The following is a 12,840-nucleotide window of genomic DNA, read 5'->3' as shown; positions in this document are numbered from 1 at the left end:
TTGTCCATTTGCCTTTTGAAATTTCCACTGCTCTTTTCTGTAATGTGTTCCAGATCTTTCTGTCTTATTTCGTTGGATGTGAGCATCGCTGGCAAAGCCAGCGTTTAATGCCCTCCCTAATTGCCCTTGAGAACGTGATGATGAGTCACTGCAGGGAGTTCTAGCATTTTGACTCAGCGGCAGTGAAGAAATGGTGATATCGTTCCAAGTCAGATGGTGTGTGACTTGGAGGGGGTCTTCTATGTGGTGGTCTTCCCATGTGTTTGCTGTCCTTGTCCTTCCAGGTGGTTGAGATTGTGGGTTTGGAAGGAAAGACGGGGCTAAAATGTGGCGAGTCGAAGGGACTTAGTAGTTGGCAGGAAAAAAGACAGAGGCGCAATGGGAGAGCCAACTGTGCAACAGCCCCGACAAACAAATTTCTCTGCAGCACCTGTGGAAGAGCCTGTCACTCTAGAATTGGCCTTTATAGCCACTCCAGGCGCTGCTTCACAAACCACTGACCACCTCCAGGCGCATATCCATTGTCTCTCGAGATAAGGAGGCCAAAGAAGAACTGCAGTGCATCTTGTAGATGGTAGATTTTAACAAGCCTCTGTGTGAAATAATTTCTCCTCATTTCCCTCCTCCCCTCCCCAGTTCTTTTGTCGATTATTTTAAATCTGTAACCTCTGATTTGAAAACTTATATTAAATCTTCACAACATCTTTCAATCATCCTTTAGCAATGTTTTCGTAAGAATAGAAGCATGCTGCTTATAGTTTTACTTTTAAACTTTTAACATTTAATTGTGATGTGGTTTTCTGGCTATGAAACAGTAGGTGGTTTCCTGAAACATCAGGAAAAGCTTCTTCAAGAACTGAATCAGTACAGAGTCATCTTTCCATTTATTGTATCAGGAGGACAGATGTGGAATATGGATCTTTTGCAACAGGTAAGGAATGCAGCAGCGGAGAGGATTTCAGTTCATAATGGTACAGATCTGTTCACAGATTTACCTAATTCAGCTGACATTTAGATCTCATAGGAACTGTCCCCTTGGATTGCAAATGCCAATGTCAATCCATTGTTTACACAATTATACAATCTCGCAGCACAGAAGGGGACAATTTGGCTGATGGTGTCTATGCTACTTCTTTTGAAACATCATCCAATTAGTTCACCTTTCCCCATAGGCCTGCAATTTTCTCCCCTTCAAGTATTTACCCATTTTCTGTTTCAAGGTTGTTATTGAATCTCCTTCCACCACCCTTTCAGGCAGTGCATTCCAAGTCATAGTAACTCAGAGGGGAGATGGTGGTGTTGTGGTAATGCCACTGATCTAGTAATCCACAGGCCCAGGCTAATGCCCCAGGGGACATGTGTTAAAAAATCTGGAATTGAAAGCTGGTGCAATGAAAATATCATTGATTGTCAGAAAAACCCCTTTGGTTCACTCATGTTCTTGAGGGGAAGAAATCTGCCGTCCTTACCTAGTCTGGCCTACGTTTGACTCCAGATCCACAGCAATGTGGTTGACTCTTAACTGCCCTCTGAAATGGCCTAGCAAACCACTCAGTTGTCAAGGGCAATTAGGGATGGGCAATAAATGCTGGCTTTGGCAGTGACGCCCACATCCCATGAAAGAAAAAAAAACTTATTGCTTGACTCTTGACGTCTCCCAGGGATCTGTACTCGGGGCTCAGCTTTTCAACAGTAAGTTATGTAGATGTGAGCAGAAAGTTGCAAAGGGGTGACGCAGTGGTTAGCACCGCAGCCTCACAGCTCCAATGACCCGGGTTCAGTTCTGGGTAATGCCTGTGTGGAGTTTGCAAGTTCTCCCTGTGACCGCATGGGTTTCCTCCGGGTGCTCCGGTTTCCTCCCACATTCCAAAGACTTGCAGGTTGATAGATAAATTGGCCATTGTAAATTGCCCCTAGTGTAGGTCGGTGGTAGGAGAATTGAGGGAAGGTGGGGATGTGAGAGGGAAAAAAATGGGATTAATGTAGGATTAGCATAAATGGGAGATTGATGGTCGGCGTGGACTCATTGGGCCGAAGGGCCTGTTTCAGTGCTGTATCTCTCTATGACATTGACCATAAAATCACACAATGATGCAGCACGGAAGGAGGGCATTCAGGTCATTGTACCTGTGCTGGCTCTTTGAAAGAGCCATTCAGTTAATCCCATTCTTTTTATCCATAGTTCTATCATTTGTTCCCTTCCCTTTTTTGAATGTTACTTTGAATCTGCTTCAACCACTCTGTCAGGCAGTACAACTCGCTGTGTTTAAAAAAAAAAACTTTTCTCACATCTCCTCGAGTTTTTCTGCCAATCACCTCAAATATGTGTTCTCTGGTCTTCGACCCTTCGCCAGTTTCTCCTTATCGACTCTGTCCAGGTCCCTCATGATTTTGAACACCTCTCTCAAATCTCCTCTAAAACTTTTTTTCTCCAAGGAGAATAGTCCAAGCTTTGTCAATCTATCTATATACCTGATGTGTCATATACGAACTACATCCCCTGAACCATTCCTGTGAATCTTTTCTGCACCCTCTCCAATGCCTTCACATCCTTTCTAAAGTGGTGCTCAGAACTGGACGCAATACTCCAGTTGAGGCCGAAATAGTGTTTTGTAACGTCTTGCTTTTGTATTCCATGCTTCTATTGATAAAGCCCAGGATCCTATATGCCTTATTAATCATTTTCTCAACCTGTCCTGCCATCTTCAATGATTTGTGCACATATGCCCCCAGGTCCCTCTGCTCTTCCACCCCATTTAGAATTGTATCCTTTATTTTATAATTGGGCTAACCATCAGCTTCAAGAAAATGAACATCATGGGACAGGACATCAGAAATGCTCCATCCATCAAAATTAGCGACCACGCTCTGGAAATGGTTCAAGAGTTCACCTACCTAGGCTCAACTATCACCAGTAACCTGTCTCGATGCAGAAATCAACAAGCGCATGGGAAAGGCGTCCGCTGCTATGTCCAGACTGGCCAAGAGAGTGTGGGAAAATGGCGCACCGACACGGAATACAAAAGTCCGAGTGTATCAAGCCTGTGTCCTCAGTACCTTGCTGTATGGCAGCGAGGCCTGGACAAGGTATGTCAGCCAAGAGAGACGTCTCAATTCATTCCATCTTCGCTGCCTCCGGAGAATCCTTGGCATCAGGTGGCAGGAGCGTATCTCCAACACAGAAGTCCTCGAGGCAGCCAACATCCCCAGCTTATACACCCTACTGAGCCAGCGGCGCTTGAGATGGCTTGGCCATGTGAGCCTCTTGGAAGATGGCAGGATCCCCAAGGACACATTGTACAGCAAGCTCGTCATTGGTATCAGACCCACCGGCAGTCCATGTCTTTAAAGACGTCTGCAAATGCGACATGATGTCCTGTGGCATTGATCACAAGTCGTGGGAGTCATTTGCCAGTGATTGCCAGAGCTGGCGGACAGCCATAAAGACAGGGCTAAAGTGTGGCGAGTCGAAGAGACTCAGCTGTTGGTAGGAAAAAAGACAGAAGCGCAAGGAGAGAGCCAACTGCGTAACAGCCCTGTCAACCAATTTTATCTGCAGCGCCTGTGGAAGAGTCTGTCACTCTAGAATTGGCCTTTATAGCCACTCCAGGCGCTGCTTCACAAACCACTGACCACCTCCAGACGCTGACCCATTGTCTCGAGACAAGGAGACCAAAGAAGATTTTATACTGCTTTGCTTCATTCCTCCTACCAAAATGTTATGGCTTCACACTTCTCTGCATTAAATTTCATCTGCTTGGCTATGTCCTCTTGAATTCTATCATTGTTCTCCTCGCAGTTCACAATACTTTCAGGTTTTGTGACACCTGCCAATTTTGAAATTATGCCCTGCACACCAAAGTCATTAACATAGATCAAGCAACAAGAGACAATCTAACCATCTCCCCATGATGTTCAACGGCATTACCATCACTGAATCCTACGCCCTCAACATCCTGGGGGGTAGCATGGACCAGAAACTTAACTGGACCAGTCATAGTCATTATGATATAGAAGGGAGACCATTTGGCCCATTGAGTCCATGCTGGCTCTCTGTAGAGCAATCCAATCAGTCCCATTTCCCTGCTCTATCCCTGTAGCTCTGCAAGTTTATTTCCCTCAAGTAGTCATCCAATTTTTTTTTTAAATGGTTCATCGCCTCCACCTCCGCCACCCTCGTAGGCAGCAAGTTTAAGGCCATTACCAACCGCTGCATAAAAAAATTCTTGTTCACATCCCGCCCCTACACCTCTTGCCCAAAACCTTAAATCCGGGTCCCCTAGTCCTTGCACCATCAACTAATGAGAACAATTTTGTCTACCTTATCTAACCCTGTCATAATCTTGTATGCCCCTATCATATCTCCCTTCAATCTTGTTTGCTCCAAGAAGAACAACCCCAGCTTCCAAAATCTAACAGTATAAATAAAATCCCATTCTGGTAAATCCCCTTTGCACCCTCTCAAGGACCCTCACATTCTTGCTATAGTGTCGTGACCAGGACTGGAAGTAATACGCTAGGTGTGGCCTAATCGGAGCCTTATAAAGGTTCAGCATAACCTCCCTGATTTTACACTCAATACTTCTATTTATGAAGCCCAAGATCCCATATGCTTTGCTGACTACTCTCTCAATATGTCCTGCCACCTTCAAAGATCTATGCACATGAATCCCCCAGATCCCTCTGTCCCTGCACTTTCTTTGGAACTGTGCCATTAAGTCTGTATTCTTCTCCCTATCCATTCTGCCAAAATACATTGTCTCTGTATTAAATTCCAGCTGCTAGTTGTCTGCCCATTCTGCTAGCCTTCTATGTCCTGTTACAGTTGTTACGGACAGGTGGGAGATATTGGGGATGATTTACACTTTTCACCTCTCAACTGACTGAAGTACACTGTCTTTTTATTGGAGTTATGTTTTAGCTCTTGAGCTTTTTAATGGTCAATAAACAGAAAAATGAAAGGTTTTCTAGTAGGTTTTAAAAAAGATAAATGTTTATATGTAATAATCACAACTTCTCTCTCTCTCTCTCTCACACACAAAAGATAGAGATTAAAAGATAGCATGCATTTAGGATTTTTTTATTCGTTCATGTGATAAGGGCTTTGCTAACAAAGCCAGCATTTATTTCCCATCTCTAATGTCCCTTGAGAAGGTGGTGGTGAGCTGCCTTCTTGAACCACTGCAGTACATGTGGGGTAGGTACACCCACAGTGCTGTTTGGAAGGGAGTTCCAGTATTTTGACCCAGCGACAGTGAAGGGGCGGTGATATAGTTCCAAGTCAGGATGATGTGTAGCTTGGAGGGGAACTTGCGGGTTCGGAAGGTGCTGTCTAAGGAACCTTGGTGCGTTGCTGCAGTGCATCTTGTAGATAGTACACACTGCTGCCACTGTGATGGTAATGCTGTTGAACATCATGGGGAGATGGATAGATTCTCTCTTGTTGCTTGATCTATATTTGGGAGTAACATTAGTATGGATAGAAGATTGGCTGGCTAGTTCTGGAGCACAAGCCTTCAGTGGTAGTGTCGGAATATTGTCAGGGCACATAGCCTGTGCAGTATCCAGTGCCTTCATTTGTTTCTTGATATCATCTGGAGTGAATCGAACTGGCTGAAGTCTGGCATTTGTGATGCTGGGGACTGCAGGAGGAGGCCGAGATGGAGCATCGACTCGGCACTTCTGGTTGAAGATTGTTGCAAATGCTTCAGCCTCATCTTTTGCACTGATGTGCTGGGCTCCCCCATCATTGAGAATAGGGATATTTGTGCAGCCTCCTCCTCCTGTCAGTTGTTTAATTATCCACCACCATTCACGACTGGAAGTGGCAGGACTGCAGAGTTTGGATCTGATCCATTGGTTATAGGATCGCTTAGCCCTATAACATGCTGCTTCCGCTGTTTGGAATGAAAGTGGTCCTTAGTTGTAGCCTCACCAGGTTGACACCTCATTTTGAGATTTGCCTGGTGCTGCTCCTGGCATGTGCTCCTGCACTCTTCATTGAACTTTCATTGAGGTCTGATGGTGTTAATAAAGAGCTCGTTGTGAAACCTTGTTTGTTTCCCTGGGAGGAAGATTTAAAATGGCTGTTTTTCCTTTTTTCCCGTTCACTGACATCAAAGTTTCAGGTGGACAGATGCTTTGCTGCAGACTTCTTTGGTTAAATCTTAGTCACTGTACAGTGGCAAAAGTCTTGTTGCAATTGCTCATTTAGGGAGTTTCAAGGTCACCTTTTGTCTCTGCCTCTAGGCAGTTTTAAGATGGTATTCTGGCTAGTTCTCCTCTTTGCTGGGATGCGTCTCTCTTCCTTCTGACTTTCTTGCACAGAAAATGTTTCTTACTAAAAGCTCCATATGAGACACTTGGTTTCACAAGTTTATTTCCCATTGTGTTTTCATAAATGGTGTTTGATGGTGTGGCCATTGTTAGACAATGGGTTTGGATTTTGTTCATCTCTGCCATCTTGATTAAGCGGTATTATTTCACACTCTTTATCCTGAGTTTGAGTGTGGAGTCTCCATGTCTTCAAAGTCGTCGTTAGCCCAATTTGTTGAAGACTGGTAGCCATTAACATTGGGCCATTTACATTTCTAATGCTTTCTTCAACACTTGACCAGACATGACACTTGGTCCAGGGTTCCAGCAGTTACCATATGTATTCGCAGTACAGGAGAGGTCACCTGATCTCTTACTCCATCTTGCTTTATAGCAAAAGGTTTCCGTTTTGAGTTTAATTCATCAGTTCATTTCATGGTTCATAATTTCTCCTTGAAAGAGCATGACACAGTCGATTGGTATCAAGATGTTGTTTGATCAGGAGCCAATGTGCATCAGTGAGAACAGGGTGATAGGTGAATGGAACTTAGTGTGAGTTAAGACTTGGACAGCAGAGTTTTGGATGACCTCAAGTTTTTCGAGGGTACAATGTGAGAGCCCAGCCGGGAGTATCTCAGTTGAAACAAACAGTCAGTCATTCGTGCCTTCGTTACCTCTCGACTTGACTATTGCAACATACTTTTTAAAAAAAAAAAAAAAATTTTAACTAAAAAAAAAGTATGTTGCAATAGTCAAGTCGAGAGGTAACGAAGGCATGAATGACTGACTGTTTCAACTGAGATGGGGTGAAGTCGGGTGATGTTTCGGACGTGGGACAAGGTAGCCTTAGTGATGGCGCAGATATGAGGTCAGAAGCTCATCTCCGGGCCAAATGTGACACCAAGGTTGAGAATAAACTGGCTTAATGTCTAAGTGTTGCCAGGAACAGGGATGGAGTCAGTAGCTAGGGAGTTGAGTTTGGAGCGGGGACAGAAAACAATAGCTTCAGCCTTCCCAATATTTAATGGGAGGACATTTCTGCTCATCCCGTACTGACTCTGACTACCCTGAGGAACTCCAGCAGCGATGTCCAGGGCTGAGATGATTGGCCTCCAAAATTCACAACCATCTGCCTTTGTGCTAGGTATGATTCAAACTAGCGGAGAGTCTTCCCCGATTCCCATCGACTTCAATTTCGCTAGGTCCTTGATGCCACACTCAGTCAAATCATAGTCATTTATAGCACAAAGAGGTCATTTGGCCCATCGATTTCATGCTGGCTCTCGGCGGAATAGTTCAGTCAGTCCCACTCCCCTGCTTGATCCCCGTAGTCCTGCAAGTTTATTTCCTTCAAGTGCCCATACAGTTTCCTTTTGAAATCATTGTTTCCGCTTCTACCACCCTGGTGGGCAGTGAGTTCCAGGTCATTACCACTCACTGCATAAAAAAAGTTCTTCCTCACATTCCACTTGCATCTCTCATCCAAAACCTTCAAACTGTATCCCCTAGTCCTTGTACCATCAGTTAATGGGTATAGTTTTCCCTTGTCTACCTTACTTAAGCCTGTCATAATCGTGTACACCTCTATCAAATCTCCCCTCAATCTCCTTTTTCTCCAAGGAGAACAACCCCAGCTTTCTAACCTAAGCTTGCAACTAAAATCACCCCCCTACCTGGAAGAGCTATATCAGAACAATGGGTTATCTTTAAGGAGGGGATATTTCAGGTATAGGCTAGGTACATGCCAACAAAGACGAAAGATAAGGGAACAAAAACCAAGCTGCTTGGATGACGACGGAGTTAGAGATTATGATGAAACAACAAAAGAGTGTATGATGCACGTCAGGTGAATTCTTCAAGTGAGACTCAGGCCAAATACAATAAGCTGAGAGAGGAGGTGAAGCGGAAAATAAGACTGACAAAGAGAGAATATGAGAATAGAATGGCAGTCAACATAAAAGGGAACCCAAAAATCTTCTGGCATGTAAATAGTAAGCGTGTAGAAAGAGGTGGAGTGGGGCCTATTAGGGACAAAGAGGATAATATGTGCTTAGAGGCCCAGGGCAAGGCTAATATATTTAATGAGTATTTTGTATCCGTGTTCACTAAGGAAGTGGAATCAGACAAAATATTGGTAGAGAAAGTAGAGGCCATGGAAGGGATAAAAATAGAGTGGAAAAGGTACTAAAAAAAGGCTGGTTATGCTTAGGGTAGATGTCACCTGGTCTGGATGGCTTGCAGGTTGCAAAAGGAAGTGAGGGTAGAGATTAGTCAATGGGCTTGCCTTAATATTCCAATCTTCCTTGGAGACAGGGGGGGTGCCAGAGGATAGTGGAGTGGCAAATGTGACACCCTTATTCAAGAAAGGGTGGAAGGACAGTCCTTGCAACTAAAAGAGCACAAGAAATAAGAGGAGGAGGAGTAGACATATGGCCCATTGATCCTGCTCTGCCATTCAAAATGATCATGGCTGATCTTAGGATTCAACTTCACTTTCCTGCCTGCTCACCATATCTCATAATTCCCTGACAGACCAAAAATGTGTCTATCCTTAAATGCATTCAACAATGGAGCATCCACATACTATGGGGTAGAGAATTCCAAAGATTCACAACCCTTTGTGTGAGGTAATTTCTCCTCATCTCAGTCCTAAATGATCAGCCAGTAATCCTGAGACTGTGCTCACGTGTTTTAGATTCCCCGATCAGCAGGAATAATCTGTGTCTACCCTATCCAGCCCCTTTAGAATCTTATATGTTTCAATGAAATCGCCTCTCATTCTTCTAAACTCCAGAGAATACAGGCCCAATTTACTTAGCCTGTCATCAGAGGACAAACCCCTCATCCAAGGGACTAGGCTAGTGAAACTTTGCTGCACCGCCTCCAATGTAAGTATTATTAGAATTAGAACATTACAGCGCAGTACAGGCCCTTCGGCCCTCGATGTTGCGCCGACCTGTGAAACCATCTGACCTACACTATTCCATTTTCATCCATATGTCTATCCAATGACCACTTAAATGCCCTTAAAGTTGGCGAATCTACTACTGCTGCAGGCAGGGCGTTCCACGCCCCAACTACTCTCTGAGTAAAGAAACTACCTCTGACATCTGTCCTATATCTATCACCCCTCAACTTGAAGCTATGTCCCCTCGTGTTTGCCATCACCATCCGAGGAAAAAGACGCTCACTATCCACCCTATCTAACCCTCTGATTATCTTATATGTCTCTATTAAGTCACCTCTCCTCCTCCTTCTCTCCAACGAAAACAACCTCAAGTCCCTCAGCCTTTCCTCATAAGACCTTCCCTCCATACCAGGCAACATCCTAGTAAATCTCCTCTGCACCCTTTCCATAGCTTTCACATCCTTCCTATAATGCGGTGACCAGAACTGCACGCAATACTCCAGGTGCGGTCTCACCAGAGTTTAGTACAGCTGCAGCATGACCTCGTGGCTCCGAAACTCGATCCCCCTACTAATAAAAGCTAACACACCATATGCCTTCTTAACAGCCCTATTAACCTGGGTAGCAACCTTCAGGGATTTATGCACCTGGACACCAAGATCTCTCTGTTCATCTACACTACCAAGAATCTTCCCATTAGCCCAGTACTCTGCATTCCTGTTACTCCTTCCAAAGTGAATCACCTCACACTTTTCCGCATTAAACTCCATTTGCCATCTCTCAGCCCAGCTCTGCAGCCTATCTATGTCTCTCTGTACCCCACAACATCCTTCGGCACTATCCACAACTCCACCGACCTTAATGTCATCTGCAAATTTACTAACCCACCCTTCTACACCCTCTTCCAGGTCATTTATAAAAATGACAAACAGCAGTGGCCCCAAAACAGATCCTTGCGGTACACCACTAGTAACTAAACTCCAGGATGAACATTTGCCATCAACCACCACCCTCTGTCTTCTTTCAGCTAGCCAATTTCTGATCCAAAGCTCTAAATCACCTTCAACCCCATACTTCCGTATTTTCTGCAATAGCCTACCGTGGGGAACCTTATCAAACGCCTTACTGAAATCCATATACACCACATCCACTGCTTTACCCTCATCCACCTGTTTGGTCACCTTCTCGAAAAACTCAGTAAGGTTTGTGAGGCACGACCTACCCTTCACAAAACCGTGCTGACTATCTCTAATGAACTTATTCTTTTCAAGATGATTATAAATCCTATCTCTTATAACCTTTTCCAACATTTTACCCACAACTGAAGTAAGGCTCACAGGTCTATAATTACCAGGGCTGTCTCTACTCCCCTTCTTGAACAAGGGGACAACATTTGCTATCCTCCAGTCTTCCGGCACTATTCCTGTTGACAATGACGACATAAAGATCAAGGACAAAGGCTCTGCAATTTCCTCCCTAGCTTCCCAGAGAATCCTAGGATAAATCCCATCTGGCCCAGGGGACTTATCTATTTTCACACTTTCCAAAATTGCTAACACCTCCTCCTTGTGAACCTCAATCCCATCTAGCCTAGTAGCCTGAATCTCAGTATTCTCAACAACATTTTCTTTCTCTACTGTAAATACTGACGCAAAATATTCATTTAACACTTCCCCTATCTCCTCTGATTCCACACACAACTTCCCACTACTATCCTTGATTGGCCCTAATCTAACTCTAGTCATTCTTTTATTCCTGATATACCTATAGAAAGCCTTAGGGTTTTCCCTGATCCTATCCACCAATGACTTCTCGTGTCCTCTCCTTGCTCTTCTTAGCTCTCCCTTTAGATCCTTCCTGGCTAGCTTGTAGCTCTCAAGCGCCCTAACTGAGCCTTCACGTCTCATCCTAACATAAGCCTTCTTCTTCCTCTTGACAAGCGCTTCAACTTCTTTAGTAAACCACGGCTCCCTCGCTCGACAACTTCCTCCCTGCCTCACAGGTACATACTTATCAAGGACACACAGTAGCTGCTCCTTGAATAAGCTCCACATTTCGATTGTTCCCATCCCCTGCAGTTTCCTTCCCCATCCTACGCATCCTAAATCTTGCCTAATCGCATCATAATTTCCTTTCCCCCAGCTATAATTCTTGCCCTGCTGTATATGCCTGTCCCTGCCCATCGCTAAGGTAAACCTAACCGAATTGTGATCACTATCACCAAAGTGCTCACCTACATCTAAATCTAACACCTGGCCGGGTTCATTTCCCAGTACCAAATCTAATGTGGCATGTCCCCTGGTTGGCCTGTCTACATACTGTGTCAGAAAACCCTCCTGCACACACTGGACAAAAACTGACCCATCTAAAGTACTCGAACTATAGTATTTCCAGTCGATATTTGGAAAGTTAAAGTCCCCCATAACAACTACCCTGTTACTCTCGCCCCTGTCGAGAATCATCTTCGCTATCCTTTCCTCTACATCTCTGGAACTATTCGGAGGTCTATAAAAGACTCCCAACAGGGTAACCTCACCTCTCCTGTTTCTAACCTCGGCCCATACTACCTCAGTAGACGAGTCCTCAAACGTCCTTTCTGTACGCTGTAATACTCTCCTTGATTAACAATGCCACATCCCCCCCTCTTTTACCATCTTCTCTGTTCTTACTGAAACATCTAAATCCCGGAATCTGCAGCATCCATTCCTGCCCCTGCTCTACCCATGTCTCCGAAATGGCCACAACATCGAGATCCCAGGTACCAACCCATGCTGCAAGCTCACCCACCTTATTCCGGATGCTCCTGGCGTTGAAGTAGACACACTTTAAACCAGGTTCTTGCTTGCCAGTGCCCTCTTGCGTCCTTGTAACCATATCCCTGACCTCACTACTCTCAACATCCTGTACACTGGCACTACAATTTAGGTTCCCATTCCCCTGCTGAATTAGTTTAAACCCCCCCGAAGAGCACTAGCAAATCTCCTTTCTTAAGTATATCCTTTCTTAAATGTGGAGACCGAAACTGCACACAGTGTTGCAAATGTGGTCTCACATTTAGTGCATAACTTCACACCTCCCCACATTATACTCTGTCTGCCATCTTGTTGCCCACTAACTTAACCTGTCTATATCTCTTTGCAGTCCTCCCCACAGCTTACCTTTCCAGCTAGCTTTCTCTTGTACTCTAATTTTTCCTCCTTATTAATCTTATTTTTTTAAATTTATTTAGACATACAGCACTGAAACAGGCCCTTCGGCCCACCAAGTCTGTGCCGACCATCAACTACCCATTTATACTAATCCTACATTAATCCCATATTCCTACCACATCCCCACCTTCCCTCAATTCTCCTACCACCTACCTACATTAGGGGCAATTTACAATGGCCAATTTACCTATCAACCTGCAGGTTTTTGGCTGTGGGAGGAAACCGGAGCACCTGGCGAAAACTTGCAAACTACGCACAGGCAGTACCCAGAATCGAACCCGGGTCGCTGGAGCTATGAGGCTGCGGTGCTAACCACTGTGCCGCCCTTTTTTTTTAGCACTGAAACAGACTCTTCTGACACCCTGCGTCATTTTGACAATTTCCAGTTGTCTGGCCCCAACCGCCGCC

General features: G+C 44.7%; 1 protein-coding gene across 1 annotated transcript in view; it reads left to right on the top strand.

Annotated features, from left to right (window-relative positions):
• The first annotated feature begins 790 nt into the window (after window positions 1-790).
• Window positions 791-12,840, top strand: part of LOC137377633 (disintegrin and metalloproteinase domain-containing protein 12-like) — a 136,816-nt gene continuing 124,766 nt past the window's right edge. Inside the window, exon 1 of the mRNA XM_068047495.1 lies at window positions 791-931. Within this exon, the coding sequence (XP_067903596.1) occupies window positions 791-931 (141 nt within the window). The remainder of the gene's footprint in view (window positions 932-12,840) is intronic.

The sequence above is a fragment of the Heterodontus francisci genome, chromosome 1 (assembly GCF_036365525.1).
Source record: "Heterodontus francisci isolate sHetFra1 chromosome 1, sHetFra1.hap1, whole genome shotgun sequence".
NCBI classification, from domain to species: domain Eukaryota; kingdom Metazoa; phylum Chordata; class Chondrichthyes; order Heterodontiformes; family Heterodontidae; genus Heterodontus; species Heterodontus francisci.
This window is presented reverse-complemented; position numbering and strand designations above follow the sequence as displayed.